Source organism: Pleurodeles waltl, chromosome 3_1 (assembly GCF_031143425.1).
Source record: "Pleurodeles waltl isolate 20211129_DDA chromosome 3_1, aPleWal1.hap1.20221129, whole genome shotgun sequence".
Taxonomy (NCBI): domain Eukaryota; kingdom Metazoa; phylum Chordata; class Amphibia; order Caudata; family Salamandridae; genus Pleurodeles; species Pleurodeles waltl.
This window is the reverse complement of record NC_090440.1, coordinates 1,783,912,958-1,783,935,130: the sequence shown is the minus strand read 5'-3', so window position 1 is coordinate 1,783,935,130 and position 22,173 is coordinate 1,783,912,958. Positions and strand designations below refer to the sequence as shown.

The 22,173-nt window shown below is 47.2% G+C and overlaps 1 protein-coding gene across 1 annotated transcript in view; it reads right to left on the bottom strand.

Annotated features, from left to right (window-relative positions):
- Positions 1-22,173, bottom strand: part of HSPD1 (heat shock protein family D (Hsp60) member 1) — a 167,471-nt gene that overhangs the window by 123,746 nt on the left and 21,552 nt on the right. The window contains exons 4-5 of the mRNA XM_069225827.1: positions 15,194-15,276; positions 12,673-12,768 (exon numbers count right to left, since the gene is read on the bottom strand). Of these exons, the coding sequence (XP_069081928.1) occupies positions 12,673-12,768; positions 15,194-15,276 (179 nt within the window). The remainder of the gene's footprint in view (positions 1-12,672; positions 12,769-15,193; positions 15,277-22,173) is intronic.

Below are 22,173 nucleotides of genomic sequence, written 5' to 3'. Positions count from 1 at the left end.
GAAGATGGTGATGACATCACCAAATGGTTCACAGCTTTTGAGAGGGCTTGTGTAACCAGAAAAGTGAACAGATCTCACTGGGGTGCTCTCCTTTGGGAAATGTTCACAGGAAAGTGTAGGGATAGACTCCTCACACTCTCTGGACAAGATGCAGAATCTTATGACCTCATGAAGGGTACCCTGATTGAGGGCTTTGGATTCTCCACTGAGGAGTACAGGATTAGGTTCAGGGGGGCTCAAAAATCCTCGAGCCAGACCTGGGTTGACTTTGTTGACTACTCAGTGAAGACACTAGATGGTTGGATTCAAGGCAGTGGTGTAAGTAATTATGATGGGCTGTACAATTTATTTGTGAAAGAACACCTGTTAAGTAATTGTTTCAATGATAAACTGCATCAGCATCTGGTAGACCTAGGACCAATTTCTCCCCAAGAATTGGGAAAGAAGGCGGACCATTGGGTCAAGACAAGGGTGTCCAAGACTTCAACAGGGGGTGACCAAAAGAAAGGGGTCACAAAGACTCCCCAGGGGAAGGGTGATGAGACAACCAAAACTAAAAATAGTAAAGAGTCTTCTACAGGCCCCCAAAAACCTGCACAGGAGGGTGGGCCCAGAGCCTCTTCACAAAACAATGGGTACAAGGGTAAAAACTTTGATCCCAAAAAGGCCTGGTGTCATAGCTGTAAACAGCATGGACACCAAACTGGAGACAAGGCCTGTCCCAAGAAAGGTTCCACTCCAAACTCCCATCCAGGTAACACTGGTATGGCTAGTCTCCAAGTGGGATCAACAGTGTGCCCAGAGCAAATCAGGGTCCACACTGAAGCTACTCTAGTTTCTGAGGGTGGGGTGGATTTAGCCACACTAGCTGTCTGGCCGCCTAACATGCAAAAATACAGACAGCAACTCTTAATTAATGGGACTAGAATAGAAGGCCTGAGGGATACAGGTGCCAGTGTCACCATGGTGACAGAGAAACTGGTTTCCCCTGGCCAATACCTGACTGGAAAAACGTACACAGTCACCAACGCTGACAATCAGAGAAAAGTACATCCCATGGCAATGGTTACTTTAGAATGGGGAGGGGTCAATGGCCTGAAACAGGTGGTGGTCTCCTCAAATATCCCAGTGGACTGTCTGCTTGGAAATGACCTGGAGTCCTCAGCATGGGCTGAGGTAGAACTAAAAACCCATGCAGCAATGCTGGGTATCCCTGAACTGGTGTGTGTGAAAACAAGAGCACAATGCAAGGCACAGGGTGAAAAAGTAGAGCTGGAGTCTGGAAAAATGGCCCAGCCTACCAAGAGAACAGGAAAGTCAGTTGGGAAACCAACTGCAACACAGCAAAGGAAAGGGAACCTCTCTTCTCAGGAAGAAGTTCTGCCCTCTGAGGGAACTGAGCCTTTGGAGCTTGAACCTTACCAGGTTGAGCTCTTAGGCCCAGGGGGACCCTCCAGGGAGGAGCTGTGTAAGGGACAAGAAACCTGTCCCTCTCTTGAAGGCCTTAGGCAGCAAGCTGCTGAAGAGTCCAAAGGCAAGAAAAATGGAACGCATAGGGTCTATTGGGAAGATGGACTCCTGTACACTGAGGCCAGAGACCCCAAACCTGGTGCCACTAGGAGAGTGGTAGTGCCTCAGCTGTTCAGGAAGTTCATCCTAACATTGGCCCATGACATTCCCCTTGCTGGACATTTGGGACAAACCAAGACGTGGGAGAGGTTAGTCAACCACTTCTACTGGCCCAATATGTCCAACATGGTTAAGGAGTTTTGCCTCTCCTGCCCCACCTGTCAAGCCAGTGGTAAGACAGGTGGGCATCCAAAGGCCCCCCTCATTCCACTTCCAGTGGTGGGGGTTCCCTTTGAAAGAGTGGGTGTGGACATAGTTGGTCCACTGGAACCTCCCACAGCCTCAGGAAATATGTATATCCTGGTAGTAGTGGATCATGCTACCAGGTATCCTGAAGCTATTCCCCTTAGGTCGACTACTGCCCCCGCAGTAGCCAAGGCCCTCATTGGTATCTTTACCAGAGTGGGTTTCCCTAAGGAGGTGGTGTCTGACAGAGGTACCAACTTCATGTCAGCATACCTAAAGCACATGTGGAATGAGTGTGGAGTGACTTATAAATTCACTACACCATACCATCCACAAACTAATGGCTTGGTTGAGAGATTCAACAAGACATTAAAAGGCATGATCATGGGGCTCCCAGAAAAGCTCAAAAGGAGATGGGATGTCCTCTTGCCATGTCTGCTTTTCGCTTACAGAGAGGTGCCACAGAAGGGAGTAGGATTCTCACCCTTTGAACTTCTGTTTGGTCATCCTGTAAGGGGACCACTTGCCCTTGTTAAAGAAGGCTGGGAGAGACCTCTCCATGAGCCTAAACAGGACATAGTGGACTATGTACTTGGCCTTCGCTCTAGAATGGCAGAGTACATGGAAAAGGCAACCAAAAACCTTGAGGCCAGCCAACAGCTCCAGAAGTTTTGGTATGACCAAAAGGCTGCATTGGTTGAGTTCCAACCAGGGCAGAAAGTCTGGGTTCTGGAGCCTGTGGCTCCCAGGGCACTCCAGGACAAATGGAGTGGCCCTTACCCAGTACTAGAGAGGAAGAGTCAGGTCACCTACTTGGTGGACCTGGGCACAAGCAGGAGCCCCAAGAGGGTGATCCATGTAAACCGCCTTAAGCTCTTCCACGACAGGGCTGATGTCAATCTGTTGATGGTAACAGATGAGGATCAGGAGGCAGAGAGTGAACCTCTCCCTGATCTTCTGTCATCAGACCCAAAAGATGGCACAGTAGATGGAGTGATCTACTCAGACACCCTCTCTGGCCAACAGCAAGCTGACTGTAGGAGAGTCCTACAACAGTTTCCTGAACTCTTCTCCTTAACCCCTGGTCAGACACACCTGTGTACCCATGATGTGGACACAGGAGACAGCATGCCTGTCAAGAACAAAATCTTTAGACAGTCTGACCATGTTAAGGAAAGCATCAAGGTGGAAGTCCACAAGATGCTGGAATTGGGAGTAATTGAGCGCTCTGACAGCCCCTGGGCTAGCCCAGTGGTCTTAGTCCCCAAACCTCACACCAAAGATGGAAAGAAAGAGATGAGGTTTTGTGTGGACTACAGAGGGCTCAATTCTGTCACCAAGACAGATGCCCATCCAATTCCAAGAGCTGATGAGCTCATTGATAAATTAGGTGCTGCCAAATTTCTAAGTACCTTTGACTTGACAGCAGGGTACTGGCAAATAAAAATGGCACCTGGAGCAAAAGAAAAGACAGCATTCTCCACACCTGATGGGCATTATCAGTTTACTGTTATGCCCTTTGGTTTAAAGAATGCCCCTGCCACCTTCCAAAAGGTTGGTGAATCAAGTCCTTGCTGGCTTGGAGTCCTTTAGCACAGCTTATCTTGATGATATTGCTGTCTTTAGCTCCACCTGGCAGGATCACCTGGTCCACCTGAGGAAGGTTTTGAAGGCTCTGCAATCTGCAGGCCTCTCTATCAAGGCATCCAAATGCCAGATAGGGCAGGGAACTGTGGTTTACTTGGGACACCTTGTAGGTGGAGGCCAAGTTCAGCCACTCCAACCCAAGATCCAGACTATTCTGGACTGGGTAGCTCCAAAAACCCAGACTCAAGTCAGGGCATTCCTTGGCTTGACTGGGTATTACAGGAGGTTTGTGAAGGGATATGGATCCATTGTGACAGCCCTCACTGAACTCACCTCCAAGAAAATGCCCAAGAAAGTAAACTGGACTGTGGAATGCCAACAGGCCTTTGACACCCTGAAACAGGCAATGTGCTCAGCACCAGTTCTAAAAGCTCCAGATTATTCTAAGCAGTTCATTGTGCAGACTGATGCCTCTGAACATGGGATAGGGGCAGTTTTGTCCCAAACAAATGATGATGGCCTTGACCAGCCTGTTGCTTTCATTAGCAGGAGGTTACTCCCCAGGGAGCAGCGTTGGAGTGCCATTGAGAGGGAGGCCTTTGCTGTGGTTTGGTCATTGAAGAAGCTGAGACCATACCTCTTTGGGACTCACTTCCTAGTTCAAACTGACCACAGACCTCTCAAATGGCTGATGCAAATGAAAGGTGAAAATCCTAAACTGTTGAGGTGGTCCATCTCCCTACAGGGAATGGACTTTATAGTGGAACACAGACCTGGGACTGCCCATGCCAATGCAGATGGCCTGTAGGAAGTTGGCTCTGTATGTGCTATTTCAAAGTAAGGAATAGCATGCACAGAGTCCAAGGGTTCCCCTTAGAGGTAAAATAGTGGTAAAAATAGATAATACTAATGCTCTATTTTGTGGTAGTGTGGTCGAGCAGTAGGCTTATCCAAGGAGTAGTGTTAAGCATTTGTTGTACATACACATAGACAATAAATGAGGTACACACACTCAGAGACAAATCCAGCCAATAGGTTTTTATATAGAAAAATATCTTTTCTTAGTTTATTTTAAGAACCACAGGTTCAAATTCTACATGTAATATCTCATTCGAAAGGTATTGCAGGTAAGTACTTTAGGAACTTTAAATCATCAAAATTGCATGTATACTTTTCAAGTTATTCACAAATAGCTGTTTTAAAAGTGGACACTTAGTGCAATTTTCACAGTTCCTAGGGGAGGTAAGTATTTGTTAGTTTTACCAGGTAAGTAAGACACTTACAGGGTTCAGTTCTTGGTCCAAGGTAGCCCACCGTTGGGGGTTCAGAGCAACCCCAAAGTCACCACACCAGCAGCTCAGGGCCGGTCAGGTGCAGAGTTCAAAGTGGTGCCCAAAACACATAGGCTAGAATGGAGAGAAGGGGGTGCCCCGGTTCCGGTCTGCTTGCAGGTAAGTACCCGCGTCTTCGGAGGGCAGACCAGGGGGGTTTTGTAGGGCACCGGGGGGGACACAAGTCCACACAGAAATTTCACCCTCAGCGGCGCGGGGGCGGCCGGGTGCAGTGTAGAAACAAGCGTCGGGTTCGCAATGTTAGTCTATGAGAGATCTCGGGATCTCTTCAGCGCTGCAGGCAGGCAAGGGGGGGGTTCCTCGGGGAAACCTCCACTTGGGCAAGGGAGAGGGACTCCTGGGGGTCGCTTCTCCAGTGAAAGTCCGGTCCTTCAGGTCCTGGGGGCTGCGGGTGCAGGGTCTCTCCCAGGCGTCGGGACTTTAGATGCAAAGAGTCGCGGTCAGGGGAAGCCTCGGGATTCCCTCTGCAGGCGGCGCTGTGGGGGCTCAGGGGGGACAGGTTTTGGTACTCACGGTATCAGAGTAGTCCTGGGGTCCCTCCTGAGGTGTTGGATCGCCACCAGCCGAGTCGGGGTCGCCGGGTGCAGTGTTGCAAGTCTCACGCTTCTTGCGGGGAGCTTGCAGAGTTCTTTAAAGCTGCTGGAAACAAAGTTGCAGCCTTTCTTGGAGCAGGTCCGCTGTCCTCGGGAGTTTCTTGTCTTTTCGAAGCAGGGGCAGTCCTCAGAGGATGTCGAGGTCGCTGGTCCCTTTGGAAGGCGTCGCTGGAGCAGGATCTTTGGAAGGCAGGAGACAGGCCGGTGAGTTTCTGGAGCCAAGGCAGTTGTCGTCTTCTGGTCTTCCGCTGCAGGGGTTTCAGCTAGGCAGTCCTTCTTCTTGTAGTTGCAGGAATCTAATTTTCTAGGGTTCAGGGTAGCCCTTAAATACTAAATTTAAGGGCGTGTTTAGGTCTGGGGGGTTAGTAGCCAATGGCTACTAGCCCTGAGGGTGGGTACACCCTCTTTGTGCCTCCTCCCAAGGGGAGGGGGTCACAATCCTAACCCTATTGGGGGAATCCTCCATCTGCAAGATGGAGGATTTCTAAAAGTTAGAGTCACCTCAGCTCAGGACACCTTAGGGGCTGTCCTGACTGGCCAGTGACTCCTCCTTGTTATTCTCATTATTTTCTCCGGCCTTGCCGCCAAAAGTGGGGCCTGGCCGGAGGGGGCGGGCAACTCCACTAGCTGGAGTGTCCTGCTGGGTTGGCACAAAGGAGGTGAGCCTTTGAGGCTCACCGCCAGGTGTGACAATTCCTGCCTGGGAGAGGTGTTAGCATCTCCACCCAGTGCAGGCTTTGTTACTGGCCTCAGAGTGACAAAGGCACTCTCCCCATGGGGCCAGCAACATGTCTCGGTTTGTGGCAGGCTGCTAGAACTAGTCAGCCTACACAGATAGTCGGTTAAGTTTCAGGGGGCACCTCTAAGGTGCCCTCTGTGGTGTATTTTACAATAAAATGTACACTGGCATCAGTGTGCATTTATTGTGCTGAGAAGTTTGATACCAAACTTCCCAGTTTTCAGTGTAGCCATTATGGTGCTGTGGAGTTCGTGTTTGACAGACTCCCAGACCATATACTCTTATGGCTACCCTGCACTTACAATGTCTAAGGTTTTGTTTAGACACTGTAGGGGTACCATGCTCATGCATTGGTACCCTCACCTATGGTATAGTGCACCCTGCCTTAGGGCTGTAAGGCCTGCTAGAGGGGTGTCTTACCTATACTGCATAGGCAGTGAGAGGCTGGCATGGCACCCTGAGGGGAGTGCCATGTCGACTTACTCGTTTTGTCCTCACTAGCACACACAAGCTGGTAAGCAGTGTGTCTGTGCTGAGTGAGAGGTCTCCAGGGTGGCATAAGACATGCTGCAGCCCTTAGAGACCTTCCTTGGCATCAGGGCCCTTGGTACTAGAAGTACCAGTTACAAGGGACTTATCTGGATGCCAGGGTCTGCCAATTGTGGATACAAAAGTACAGGTTAGGGAAAGAACACTGGTGCTGGGGCCTGGTTAGCAGGCCTCAGCACACTTTCAATTGTAAACATAGCATCAGCAAAGGCAAAAAGTCAGGGGGCAACCATGCCAAGGAGGCATTTCCTTACATGGCCTTTCCAGGTTCTTCCACTTAGAAAATGAAGACTCTCTTGGGAAAGGTTAGTCTCATCCTCTTTCGTTTGGGGGGGGGTTGTGTAAGGAAATGCCTCCTTGGCATGGTTGCCCCCTGACTTTTTGCCTTTGCTGATGCTATGTTTACAATTGAAAGTGTGCTGAGGCCTGCTAACCAGGCCCCAGCACCAGTGTTCTTTCCCTAACCTGTACTTTTGTATCCACAATTGGCAGACCCTGGCATCCAGATAAGTCCCTTGTAACTGGTACTTCTAGTACCAAGGGCCCCGATGCCAAGGAAGGTCTCTAAGGGCTGCAGCATGTCTTATGCCACCCTGGAGACCTCTCACTCAGCACAGACACACTGCTTGCCAGCTTGTGTGTGCTAGTGAGGACAAAACGAGTAAGTCGACATGGCACTCCCCTCAGGGTGCCATGCCAGCCTCTCACTGCCTATGCAGTATAGGTAAGACACCCCTCTAGCAGGCCTTACAGCCCTAAGGCAGGGTGCACTATACCATAGGTGAGGGTACCAGTGCATGAGCATGGTACCCCTACAGTGTCTAAATAAAACCTTAGACATTGTAAGTGCAGGGTAGCCATAAGAGTATATGGTCTGGGAGTCTGTCAAACACGAACTCCACAGCACCATAATGGCTACACTGAAAACTGGGAAGTTTGGTATCAAACTTCTCAGCACAATAAATGCACACTGATGCCAGTGTACATTTTATTGTAAAATACACCACAGAGGGCACCTTAGAGGTGCCCCCTGAAACTTAACCGACTATCTGTGTAGGCTGACTAGTTTTAGCAGCCTGCCACAAACCGAGACATGTTGCTGGCCCCATGGGGAGAGTGCCTTTGTCACTCTAAGGCCAGTAACAAAGCCTGCACTGGGTGGAGATGCTAACACCTCTCCCAGGCAGGAATTGTCACACCTGGCGGTGAGCCTCAAAGGCTCACCTCCTTTGTGCCAACCCAGCAGGACACTCCAGCTAGTGGAGTTGCCCGCCCCCTCCGGCCAGGCCCCACTTTTGGCGGCAAGGCCGGAGAAAATAATGAGAATAACAAGGAGGAGTCACTGGCCAGTCAGGACAGCCCCTAAGGTGTCCTGAGCTGAGGTGACTCTAACTTTTAGAAATCCTCCATCTTGCAGATGGAGGATTCCCCCAATAGGGTTAGGATTGTGACCCCCTCCCCTTGGGAGGAGGCACAAAGAGGGTGTACCCACCCTCAGGGCTAGTAGCCATTGGCTACTAACCCCCCAGACCTAAACACGCCCTTAAATTTAGTATTTAAGGGCTACCCTGAACCCTAGAAAATTAGATTCCTGCAACTACAAGAAGAAGGACTGCCCAGCTGAAAACCCCTGCAGCGGAAGACCAGAAGACGACAACTGCCTTGGCTCCAGAAACTCACCGGCCTGTCTCCTGCCTTCCAAAGATCCTGCTCCAGCGACGCCTTCCAAAGGGACCAGCGACCTCGACATCCTCTGAGGACTGCCCCTGCTTCGAAAAGACAAGAAACTCCAGAGGACAGCGGACCTGCTCCAAGAAAAGCTGCAACTTTGTTTCCAGCAGCTTTAAAGAACCCTGCAAGCTCCCCGCAAGAAGCGTGAGACTTGCCACACTGCACCCGGCGACCCCGACTCGGCTGGTGGCGATCCAACACCTCAGGAGGGACCCCAGGACTACTCTGATACTGTGAGTACCAAAACCTGTCCCCCCTGAGCCCCCACAGCGCCGCCTGCAGAGGGAATCCCGAGGCTTCCCCTGACCGCGACTCTTTGAACCTAAAGTCCCGACGCCTGGGAGAGACCCTGCACCCGCAGCCCCCAGGACCTGAAGGACCGGACTTTCACTGGAGGAGTGACCCCCAGGAGTCCCTCTCCCTCGCCCAAGTGGAGGTTTCCCCGAGGAATCCCCCCCTTACCTGCCTGCAGCGCTGAAGAGATCCCGAGATCTCTCATAGACTAACATTGCGAACCCGACGCTTGTTTCTACACTGCACCCGGCCGCCCCCGCGCCGCTGAGAGTGAAATTTCTGTGTGGGCTTGTGTCCCCCCCCGGTGCCCTACAAAACCCCCCTGGTCTGCCCTCCAAAGACGCGGGTACTTACCTGCAAGCAGACCGGAACCGGGGCACCCCCTTCTCTCCATTCTAGCCTATGTGTTTTGGGCACCACTTTGAACTCTGCACCTGACCGGCCCTGAGCTGCTGGTGTGGTGACTTTGGGGTTGCTCTGAACCCCCAACGGTGGGCTACCTTGGACCAAGAACTAAGCCCTGTAAGTGTCTTACTTACCTGGTTAACCTAACAAATACTTACCTCCCCTAGGAACTGTGAAAATTGCACTAAGTGTCCACTTTTAAAACAGCTATTTGTCAATAACTTGAAAAGTATACATGCAATTTTTATGCTTTAAAGTTCCTAAAGTACTTACCTGCAATACCTTTCGAATGAGATATTACATGTAGAATTTGAACCTGTGGTTCTTAAAATAAACTAAGAAAATATATTTTTCTATATAAAAACCTATTGGCTGGATTTGTCTCTGAGTGTGTGTACCTCATTTATTGTCTATGTGTATGTACAACAAATGCTTAACACTACTCCTTGGATAAGCCTACTGCTCGACCACACTACCACAAAATAGAGCATTAGTATTATCTATTTTTACCACTATTTTACCTCTAAGGGGAACCCTTGGACTCTGTGCATGCTATTCCTTACTTTGAAATAGCACATACAGAGCCAACTTCCTACAGTAAGACACTTACAGGGCTTAGTTCTTGGTCCAAGGTAGCCCACCGTTGGGGGTTCAGAGCAACCCCAAAGTCACCACACCAGCAGCTCAGGGCCGGTCAGGTGCAGAGTTCAAAGTGGTGCCCAAAACACATAGGCTAGAATGGAGAGAAGGGGGTGCCCCGGTTCCGGTCTGCTTGCAGGTAAGTACCCGCGTCTTCGGAGGGCAGACCAGGGGGGTTTTGTAGGGCACCGGGGGGGACACAAGCCCACACAGAAATTTCACCCTCAGCAGCGCGGGGGCGGCCGGGTGCAGTGTAGAAACAAGCGTCAGGTTTGTAATGGAAGTCAATGGGAGATCTAGGGATCTCTTCAGCGCTGCAGGCAGGCAAGGGGGGGGTTCCTCGGGGAAACCTCCACTTGATCAAGGGAGAGGGACTCCTGGGGGTCACTCCTCCAGTGAAAGTCCGGTCCTTCAGGTCCTGGGGGCTGCGGGTGCAGGGTCTCTCCCAGGTGTCGGGACTTAGGATTCAAAGAGTCGCGGTCAGGGGAAGCCTCGGGATTCCCTCTGCAGGCGGCGCTGTGGGGGCTCAGGGGGGACAGGTTTTTGTACTCACAGTCTTAGAGTAGTCCTGGGGTCCCTCCTGAGGTGTTGGATCTCCACCAGCAGAGTCGGGGTCGCCGGGTGCAGTGTTGCAAGTCTCACGCTTCTTGCGGGGAGCTTGCAGGGTTCTTTAAAGCTGCTGGAAACAAAGTTGCAGCTTTTCTTGGAGCAGGTCCGCTGTCCTCGGGAGTTTCTTGTCTTTTCGAAGCAGGGGCAGTCCTCAGAGGATGTCGAGGTCGCTGGTCCCTTTGGACGGCGTCGCTGGAGCAGGATCTTTGGAAGGCAGGAGACAGGCCGGTGAGTTTCTGGAGCCAAGGCAGTTGTCGTCTTCTGGTCTTCCTCTGCAGGGGTTTTCAGCTAGGCAGTCCTTCTTCTTGTAGTTGCAGGAATCTAATTTTCTAGGGTTCAGGGTAGCCCTTAAATACTAAATTTAAGGGCGTGTTTAGGTCTGGGGGGTTAGTAGCCAATGGCTACTAGCCCTGAGGGTGGGTACCCCCTCTTTGTGCCTCCTCCCAAGGGGAGGGGGTCACAATCCTAACCCTATTGGGGGAATCCTCCATCTGCAAGATGGAGGATTTCTAAAAGTTAGAGTCACTTCAGCTCAGGACACCTTAGGGGCTGTCCTGACTGGCCAGTGACTCCTCCTTGTTGCTTTCTTTGTTCCCTCCAGCCTTGCCGCCAAAAGTGGGGGCCGTGGCCGGAGGGGGCGGGCAACTCCACTAAGCTGGAGTGCCCTGCTGGGCTGTGACAAAGGGGTGAGCCTTTGAGGCTCACCGCCAGGTGTCACAGCTCCTGCCTGGGGGAGGTGTTAGCATCTCCACCCAGTGCAGGCTTTGTTACTGGCCTCAGAGTGACAAAGGCACTCTCCCCATGGGGCCAGCAACATGTCTCTAGTGTGGCAGGCTGCTGGAACCAGTCAGCCTACACAGATAGTTGGTTAAGTTTCAGGGGGCACCTCTAAGGTGCCCTCTGTGGTGTATTTTACAATAAAATGTACACTGGCTTCAGTGTGCATTTATTGTGCTGAGAAGTTTGATACCAAACTTCCCAGTTTTCAGTGTAGCCATTATGGTGCTGTGGAGTTCGTGTAAAACAGACTCCCAGACCATATACTCTTATGGCTACCCTGCACTTACAATGTCTAAGGTTTTGCTTAGACACTGTAGGGGCACAGTGCTCATGCACTGGTACCCTCACCTATGGTATAGTGCACCCTGCCTTAGGGCTGTAAGGCCTGCTAGAGGGGTGTCTTACCTATACTGCATAGGCAGTGAGAGGCTGGCATGGCACCCTGAGGGGAGTGCCATGTTGACTTACTCATTTTGTTCTCACCAGCACACACAGGCTTGTAAGCAGTGTGTCTGTGCTGAGTGAGGGGTCTCTAGGGTGGCATAATACATGCTACAGCCCTTAGAGACCTTCCCTGGCATCAGGGCCCTTGGTACCAGAGGTACCAGTTACAAGGGACTTATCTGGATGCCAGGGTGTGCCAATTGTGGAAACAATGGTACATTTTAGGTGAAAGAACACTGGTGCTGGGGCCTGGTTAGCAGGGTCCCAGCACACTTCTCAGTCAAGTCAGCATCAGTATCAGGCAAAAAGTGGGGGGTAACTGCAACAGGGAGCCATTTCTTTACAGCGCCCATTCATCTTTCTCCCCTCAATCCAACTCCCACTCTCTACATGCATTCATAATCTGTCTCCATCCATTCTTCGATTCCTCTCACGCCGTTTTTTCACATGCTCTTGTTCCACGTGGTCCTCTGCTCCACAACTCCATAGTGCCACTTTATTCAGGAGCTTCTGTTTTAGAAAGTTTTATATGTTACACACACTACCTGGTGCAGCCCCTTCCTCACCCCGGCATAAACCATTTAAGTGTCTGCTGCACAACTCCTATGTGAGGCCAATGCCACCTTCCTGCCACTTTAGCTATGCTGGCTGGTGGGGCTAAAGTAACAGCTCCCTCAGGAACCATGTATTTCACGCTGGGGCTTTGAGGTTTGGAAGATAGGTGTCAAGCTGTTGCCAGAAAGAGCACAGTTTTCAAACTACTAGCTGTACTTTGTCTGGTCCTGCTAGGAGAGGCACAGCGTTTGCAGCTCTGTTCATGTAATAAATAAACAGAGCCACCTGGACAGCCTTCTGACACTGCTTGATGCCCAGCTGCATAACTAGGCAATGGGATGGATGTGTGAGACATGGACATTTTGAGCCAGTCACAAAAGTAATGCAAATTTAACCTTTTTATAGCTGCAAATTTTACTTTTTGGTGCTGCAGAATGTTGGCAAACTGGACAGCAATATCCCTGCTCATGCAGTCTGTTGGGATGGTCAAGTCAATTGTATATTATTTTGTAAAACGCTACTGAAGGTGTAGATAACCTGGATTAGGTCATACCACTTAAATCTTAATCTGACAACGTACCTTCACTGTAATGACACCTTTACGCCCAACTTTCTTCATGGCATCAGATATTAAGTTTCCAATTTCCGGATCGCCATTTGCCGAAATTGTTGCAACCTGCAATGAAATTTAAAGCCAATTAAAAAAAAAAAAATCATGACCAACTCTTATACCTTCTAATTAACTCTGAGCTCCAGCCTAATACCTTTTAGTAAAAATAAATACAAACGAAAAAAAAATCTGTTGACACAGATGTTATAAAGCAGTCCAGAATGACCTACTTCAAGCTATCAAACTCCAGTTAACAGCACAATTGAATCGCAGGCCAAGACTTTACATGTGGGCTCAGAATCCACTAATCGTGGAATAGCACGTTTAAAAATTAGCAAAGCTAGTAATAACTCAAACAACTGACCCAAGATATTTTTCACCACTTTTAAGTACCAAGTTACTCAGAACTAGCATGACCAGAGATCTGGACTCTACTAAAATGCACTAGTATGAGTGGTTTCTGGTGTAATTGTCATTTCCTTTGTATTGTCGGGCCCCATTTTCTTGAACACCTTCATTTACACAAATATACTTGGGGTAAACTTCTGTTGTAATTTCCCTTATGCACCCCAAATACAGGGGCACCTCCATCCCACTGAAAGCCTTCCTTCAATTCCAGATGCCTCCTAAATACCTGCATTTCATTTGGTTTCACGTTGTTTTTCATTTACAAATACTTAGCCTTCCAAGACACTATTTACAGTATCACCGTAAGCCCTTTTCCCCCTCTGCAAGTGGCTTAACACTATGATGACAAAGCATACCTTGCTAATGGCAAAACATCCCTCCAAATCAATGCCCAGGAATGCTTAGTCATCTGCTTCCCGAAAACATTGTACTCTAATGCAAAAGAAAAAAAAAAAAAAAAAACTGTAAAGAGCCCCCTCCCCGACCCTTCTAATCAGCCCTCATTGGGTGCCACTTCGCCTACCCCACCCCATTATACCACCAAACAGACAGCCAAGTTACTAAAACCAAATTACAGTCATTGTGTCACTTTCAATAGATTGACTGATGTAATTATAGTGTTTCTCACGTTGCCAGATTCACTCACAGGTTGGTGTGGGGTAAAACCACAGCAGAGACATTAAATTGTTGAGGAAGGTGGTTTCTTTGTGGGTGGAAATAAGGTGCAATGAAATAATATTTGGTCATCAAGGTGTTATTTTCTCCAGACCCCACTGCATCAGTCATCCTCTTACCACACAACTTGAAAATCCACTGCCACGTGGTTTTCTATGTCAGCAGAAAAGCCACACAGCTTTGTGCCTAAAGACAAGAAAGGCTTTTGGTGCTACTGTACCTCCAGTTTCACTACGTCCAAGTGCAGTGTCACTTCTGCTTTTCAATACACAGAGTCTGTACAGCACTACTTTATGGCAGATTTGCAGTGTACTAACAAGTCATCTTCATTCCATGCACTTAGATATTTCTGCCTTCGACAACATAAAGCAATTCATGGTTTGTGTAAGGGGGAGGGAGGGGTGGAGCAGGCCTCTGAAACAAGTTACGTAGCAGTACCTTGACCTGTTGCTCAACTGATCTCTGGGATTTTAACTTAGAAACTTTCTTGTTACCGTCTGTCAGAGCTGCAAGGTAAATCCCTAGTGTCCAATGATAAGTGGATATTATGGTCCTTAAAACCATTCCTCACCAACACTTTGGCTCCATACAAGGTCATCTGTGCCACATGATCGCTGTGGCATTTGTGGTCCCCTTAGCTTAACAGCACCAGGTGTACCCAATTTTTTTTCAACTGTTACACAAAGACTCAACCAATCCTGTGTCCAGGTGTTCGCCCTCATCTTCCACATGAGGGATGTACTAAACTCTGGGTTGGATGAAGGCAAAACAGATTCTTCTACATAACCACAAGTCTTACTGTTTTGGATCAAACTACTAGGAAATAGGAAGACAGATGGCCAAGAGGAAGATTTGAATTAATGTCATACACCAAGGAACAACTTGTTAAATATAAACATATACTGGGTGGCAATGACAATAAAAACATTTCCTCTTGTGGGCATTCACATGAAAAAAGAAAAAAGAAAAAAAAAAGAAGTGTCCATTAGTCTTCAGCGAGGTAGCAGGTGGGAGGAATGGGGATATCCATTACAATAAAATACACCGAATTTGTGAAGTGCATGGCTACCCGGAACCGGGTCTCCCAGCGCCAGCGGAGAACAGCGACACGATCGACCGACACACCTAGATCTTTTTATCCTAGAAGGTCCAGTGTGGATAAAAGGACTGAAATAGAAATGATCGAGAAGGAGTTTGAACTAAAATGTTACTGTGCCTCAAACTTACCCTCTAACTATTCTACTACAACAATAGCAAGAAATCGGGGATCATGAATAAAGAAAACAACCCGTCGAGTTCACCAGACCAACTATATGGCACAAAGAAAGTGATCAACTGACACCAGCCCATCTACATGTTTTCCCTTAGCTGGGAGGAATACTGATATGCAACATAAAACTCCGCTCACCTGTGCAATTTCTTCTGGTGTTGTGACAGGTTTCGACTGCTTTTTCAATTCCGCTGTAACAGCGTCAACTGCCAGCATTACCCCTAAAAATCACGTCAAACCATTAACTACAAATCACATTCATAAAATCCATTTTTTTTAAACTGCTTGGAAAAAAGAGTAATCAAAGTCTGAGGTTTGTGAAATAAGCATACGGTGAGCATAGAATATATGAAGTCTGAAGCAAACATTTTTAAAAATAATACAATACTGAATTTGAGAAGCCATGATACTAAAAACTGAATCAGTGCATGCAGGGCTTGTGCATATGCAGTAGTCTTCAAAATGAGGAAGAGTAGGCAAGTGCTCAAATATGATTTCCTAGTCCAAAAAAAAAAAAAAAACAAGCAGATGTGAATTGTGGTTTTACAGGGTTTAGCATTCAAAGATACGGGCACAAATGAAGGGCATAAGGAGTCAAGTTAGAGGCAGGGGTGAGAAATTGTTAAATCATCCAGCATCTGACCGTTTTTCACAGAAAATCTAAGGCTTAGTTTACCTTCAGGTAAAACGTATGTTAAACAGAATTGTGACGCTTGCGCTCAAAGCCAATTTAAATGGTCGAATTAGAGCCATCATTAAGTGAAGGCCAAGGACTAGCCAGCAGCTCATGACTCCAGTCACAATCAGGATTGGCAAAGACACGCCTTAGCCGGCCACCCTCCCAAGGCGAAGAGATTACTTTAGATCAGCAAAACCAGCCTGGGCTAGACTCCATGAGGTACAGGGTTGCTGTGGGAGGAAATTGTGAAAAAAAAACAGGTCGTCCCTGCAATTCTTCCAACAGCACCAAGAGCTGTGGGGAATCTGCACATGATGGAGCAAGGCAATGGCGCTCCCGACAGCTTGCTTCTATAGTAAGAGGTCATGTGGAGTGCAGGCTTTGATTCCTGGCTCCAGCCCTGGCTTTTTGCTCCGGTCCCGCAGCCCTCTGGGGCAGTCCCAATACTTAGCCCATTAGGCCCATTATGCTTCCCCTCAGGTCCCTCCTGCTCAGAGGCCTCTGATATTTCCCTTGGCCGCCGGATCCTGCTTTTGGGCCTCTTTTCTCAGCTCTGTTCCCCTCATGCCTGACAAGCTGCTCCTTGGGTCCAACACGGTAAACTCATTGCTTCTCATTCAACCGCCTGGGCCCTGAATGAGCAGTGGGGCACTAGCACTTAAATGGGAGAAAGCAAAGGAGGCATGCTACAGCTCTGCAGCCATCTGCAGGCCATCTTCAAGAACCAAGGTGACTGACTAGTCAAATTAGGATCCCAGACAAGTTTCTTCCCCTCCCTTCAGCTGCTCTGCCAGACTGGCTGCAAACTTTCATATTAGGTACACTCATTTTGGTCTCTTCGTACAACTCAATTCCAGAACCTCACTTTCAGACCCCTTCTGTTCACCTGCCTCTCCTGTCAGCCATCTTCCTTTTCGTTTTCTTAACTAGCATCCCATCAGCATTCTCACCGTAGCATCCCCATCTATTTGTTCTTAATCTGAGTCAATGAATGGTAGTATGAAATCAATGGTAAAACAGGATATGCCCTGTGAGGCACACTCGCTGTTAAGTTGTTGGGATTTGTACAGATTACTTCTGTTATTTGTAATCTCGCATCGAGAGGTGCAGCTATCAATGGTGCAACAGGTGCGCAAGCACTGAGGTCCAGACGTCTGACGGAGTCATTTGTAGGCGTTGTCCCACAAGTATGTTTACTACCAACTGAGCGGATTTGGAAGGGGGCTGGAGAGATCGGAAGGGAGTAGGTTTTCATTGCTCACCTTTGATCTATCACACCCCCGGAGGGCCACTGCCACTATCGTTGTATATAGTCTGTAGAACAATGGGTCTGCTCTATGTAGTGCTTTTAGTGTGTGGCCCTATCATTTTGTGCAAATAACAAATAGAAAACTACAAAATAAACTTTAAAAATTAAATCCATTGGGGGAAAAGCAAAGGGGTGATGTAAAAGAGAAAAAGGGGGGAGATAAAAGAAAATAAAACACGTTGTTTAACCGTAGCCGAAACTAAACTACATGTTTTATATTCAAATGTAATCAAGATGGCATATGGAACGGGCCTACAGTAGTTTCGTAAACAATCAAAAGGTTGCTGGTTCCAATTTGTACGAGAAAGCTAAATGGGTTGATAATCTACTGCAGAGATACATGTAAAGCATGACTGTCAGGTCACTGGTTTTGATCAGCCAGAAAACTTAACTTGGATAAGAGCACCTAATGGAAAGGTGTGTGCGAATGTTCTGCAAGCTGTGTGTAATATTTGTAAAAAAAAATAAAATTATATATATATATATATATATATATATATATATATATATATATATATATATATGGAAAATGTCACTTACCCAGTGTACATCTGTTTGTGGCATGAGTCGCTGCAGATTCACATGCTGTGCACAGTCTGCCGTCTGGTGTTGGGCTCGGAGTGTTACAAGTTGTTTTTCTTCGAAGAAGTCTTTTCGAGTCACGAGACCGAGGGACTCCTCCCCTTTCGGTTCCATTGCGCATGGGCGTCGACTCCATCTTAGATTGTTTTCCCCGCAGAGGGTGAGGTAGGAGTTGTGTATGTTAGTAATAGTGCCCATGCAATGGAATGAATACGTATGTACATAATAAAGGTTAAAGTAATATATTTACAAATGTACAAATGTTCAAGATCTACTTCTAAACGGCTACAGGCTCCCGGGGAGGCAGGTGGGCGCATGTGAATCTGCAGCGACTCATGCCACGAACAGATGTACACTGGGTAAGTGACATTTTCCGTTCGATGGCATGTGTAGCTGCAGATACACATGCTGTGCATAGACTAGTAAGCAGTTATCTCCCCAAAAAGCGGTGGTTCAGCCTGTAGGAGTTGAAGTAGTTTGAAATAATGTTCTTAGTACAGTTTGACCTACTGTGGCTTGTTGTGCAGTTAACACATCTACACAGTAGTGCTTGGTAAATGTATGAGGCGTAGACCATGTTGCTGCCTTACATATTTCGTTCATTGGAATATTTCCTAGAAAGGCCATGGTAACCCCTTTTTTTCCTGGTTGAGTGTGCCTTTGGTGTAATAGGCAGCTCTCTCTTTGCTTTAAGATAGCAGTTTTGAATACACTTAACTATCCATCTAGCAATGCCTTGTTTTGAAATTGGATTTCCTGTATGAGGTTTTTGAAAGGCAATAAATAGTTGTTTTGTTTTTCGAATTAGTTTTGTTCTGTCAATGTAGTACATTAGTGCTCTTTTGATGTCTAATGTATGTAGTGCTCTTTCAGCTACAGAGTCTGGTTGTGGGAAGAACACTGGTAATTCTACCGTTTGATTTAAGTGGAACGGTGAGATAACCTTTGGTAAAAATGTGGGATTTGTTCTTAGAACTACCTTTTTTTTATGTATCTGAATAAATGGTTCTTGTATGGTAAATGCTTGAATCTCGCTCACTCTTCTTAGAGATGTGATGGCAATCAAAAATGCAACTTTCCACGTTAAGTATTGCATTTCACAAGAGTGCATGGGCTCGAAAGGTGGACCCATGAGTCTTGTTAAGACAATGTTGAGGTTCCATGAAGGAACAGGTGGTGTTCTTGGTGGTATGATTCTCTTTAAGCCTTCCATAAACGCTTTAATGACTGGTATTCTGAATAGTGAAGTTGAATGAGTAATTTGCAGGTAAGCTGATATTGCGGTGAGATGTATTTTTATGGAAGAGAAAGCTAGATTAGATTTTTGCAAATGTAGTAAATATCCTACTATATCTTTTGGAGATGCGTGTAATGGCTGAATTTGATTATTCTGGCAGTAATACACAAATCTTTTCCACTTGTTTGCGTAGCAGTGTCTAGTGGTAGGTTTTCTAGCTTGTTTTATGACCTCCATACATTCTTGTGTGAGGTGCAAGTGTCCGAATTCTAGGATTTCAGGAGCCAAATTGCTATATTCAAAGATGCTGGATTTGGATGTCTGATCTGTTGTTTGTGTTGTGTTAACAGATCTGGTTTGTTGGGTAGTTTGACATGAGGTACTACTGACAGGTCTAGTAGTGTCGTGTACCAAGGTTGCCTTGCCCATGTTGGTGCTATTAGTACGAGTTTGTTTTGACTCAACCTGTTTACTACATATGGAAGGAGAGGGAGAGGGGGAAAAGCGTATGCAAATATCCCTGACCAGTTCATCCACAGAGCATTGCCTTGGGATTGATCTTGTGGGTACCTGGATGCGAAGTTTTGGCATTTTGAGTTTTCCTTTGTTGCAAATAGATCTATTTGAGGTGTCCCCCAAATTTGAAAGTAATTGTTTAGTATTTGGGGTTGAATTTCCCATTCGTGGGTTTGTTGGTGATCTCGAGAGAGATTGTCTGCCAACTGGTTCTGAATCCCTGGAATAAATTGTGCTATTAGGCGAATGTGGTTGTGAATCGCCCAATGCCATATTTTTTGTGTTAGGAGGCACAACTGTGTCGAGTGTGTCCCTCCTTGTTTGTTTAGGTAATACATTGTTGTCATGTTGTCCGTTTTGACAAGAATGTATTTTTGGGTTATTATGGGTTGAAATGCTTTCAGCGCTAGAAATACTGCTAACATTTCCAAGTGATTTATGTGAAACTGTCTCTGATGTATGTCCCATTGTCCTTGGATGCTGTGTTGATTGAGGTGTGCTCCCCACCCTGTCATGGAAGCATCTGTTATGACGTATTGTGGCACTGGGTCTTGGAAAGGCCGCCCTTGGTTTAAATTTGTACTGTTCCACCATAGAAGCGAGATGTATGTTTGGCGGTCTATCAACACCAGATCTAGAAGTTGACCCTGTGCTTGTGACCATTGTGATGCTAGGCACTGTTGTAAGGGCTGCATGTGTAACCTTGCGTGTGGGACAATGGCTATGCATGAAGACATCATGCCTAGTAGTTTCATTACCATTCTGACTTGTATCTTTTGTGTTGGATACATGACCTGTATTACTTTGTGAAATGTTTGAACCCGTTGTGGACTTGGAGTGGCAATCCCTTTTTCTGTGTTGATTGTCGCTCCCAAGTATTGCTGCGTTTGACACGGTAAAAGTTGTGACTTCGCGTAGTTTATGGAGAACCCTAGTCTATGGAGGGTTTGTATGACATATTCTGTGTGCTGTGAGCACTGTTTTAGCGTGTTGGTTTCGATTAACCAGTCGTCTAAGTACGGGAACACATGTATTTGCTGCCTTCTGATATGGCAGGTACTACTGCCAGGCATTTTGTAAAAACTCTTGGCGCAGTTGTTATTCCGAATGGTAACACTTTGAATTGGTAATGTATTCCTTGAAATACAAACCTTAGGTATTTCCTGTGTGAAGGATGTATTGGTATATGGAAATTCGCATCCTTTAGATCTAATGTTGTCATGTAGTCTTGCTGTTTGAGCAGTGGGATTACATCTTGTAGCGTGACCATGTGAAAGTGTTCTGATTTTATGTAGGTATTTAGTGTTCTGAGATCTAGTATTGGTCTCAGAGTTTTGTCCTTTTTGGGTATTAGAAAGTACAGTGAGTAAACTCCTGTGTTCTTTTGTTGAATTGGTACTAATTCTATTGCGTCCTTTTGTAGCAGTGCTTGAACTTCTCGTCCTAGAAGATCTATATGTTGTTTTGACATATTGTGTGTTTTCGGTGGGACGTTTGGAGGGAATTGGTGAAATTCTATGCAATAACCATGCTGGATAATTGTTAGGACCCAAGTATCCGTTCTTATTTCCTCCCAAAGTTTGTAAAACTGGCTTAGTCTTCCCCCCACAGGTGTTATGTGATGGGGGTGTGTGACTTGTGAGTCACTGCTTATTTTGAGGTGTTTTGGGGCCTTGGAATTTCCCTCGATTTTTGGGGAATTGGCCCCCTCTAAATTGCCCGCGAAAACCTCCCCTCTGATATTGCCCCTGGTAGGTAGGTCTTGTTTGAGAGGTTGTGGCTTCTGTGGGTTGACCTCGAAACCCTCCCCTAAAAGGTGTTTTCCGAAATGTGCCTCTGCTCTGCGGGGAGTAGAGTGCGCCCATGGCCTTGGCTGTATCGGTGTCGGTGTCCTTCTTGAGTTTTTGAATGGCAGTGTCTACCTCCGGCCCAAACAATTGCTGTTCATTAAACGGCATATTGAGCACAGCCTGTTGGATTTCAGGTTTGAACCCAGAAGTGCGCAGCCATGCGTGCCTTCTTATTGTGACTGCAGTGTTTATTGTCCTTGCAGCTGTGTCTGCTGCATCCATGGAAGACCGTATCTGATTGTTGGAGATACTTTGTCCCTCTTCCACCACTTGTTGCGCTCTTTTTTGGAACTCCTTGGATAAGTGTTCGATTAAATGTTGCATTTCATCCCAATGAGCCCTGTCGTATCTTGCCAAAAGTGCCTGAGAGTTGGCAATACGCCACTGATTTGCTGCTTGTGCTGCAACCCTTTTACCCGCAGCATCAAACTTGCGGCTCTCTTTGTCCGGAGGTGGTGCGTCGCCCGAGGTATGAGAGTTGGCTCTCTTACGAGCTGCCCCCACAACTACTGAGTCCGGTGTCAGTTGTGTTGTAATATATATAGGATCTGTGGGTGGTGGCTTGTATTTTTTCTCCACCCTTGGAGTTATGGCCCTGCCTTTAACTGGATCCTGAAATATTTGTTTCGAATGTCTTAGCATTCCTGGGAGCATGGGAAGACTTTGGTACTGGCTATGGGTGGAGGATAGGGTGTTAAAGAGAAAGTCATCCTCAATTGGTTCCGAATGTAATGATACATTGTGAAACTCGGCTGCTCTTGCGACCACCTGTGTATAAGATGTACTGTCCTCAGGTGGCGAAGGTTTTGTGGGATAAGAGTCTGGGCTGTTGTCAGACACTGGAGCATCGTAGAGATCCCATGCATCGGGGTCATCCTGACTCATTGCGGTATGAGCTGGTGAGTGCATTAGTGGGGGAGTGGTTGCTGGTGATGCATGTGTTGA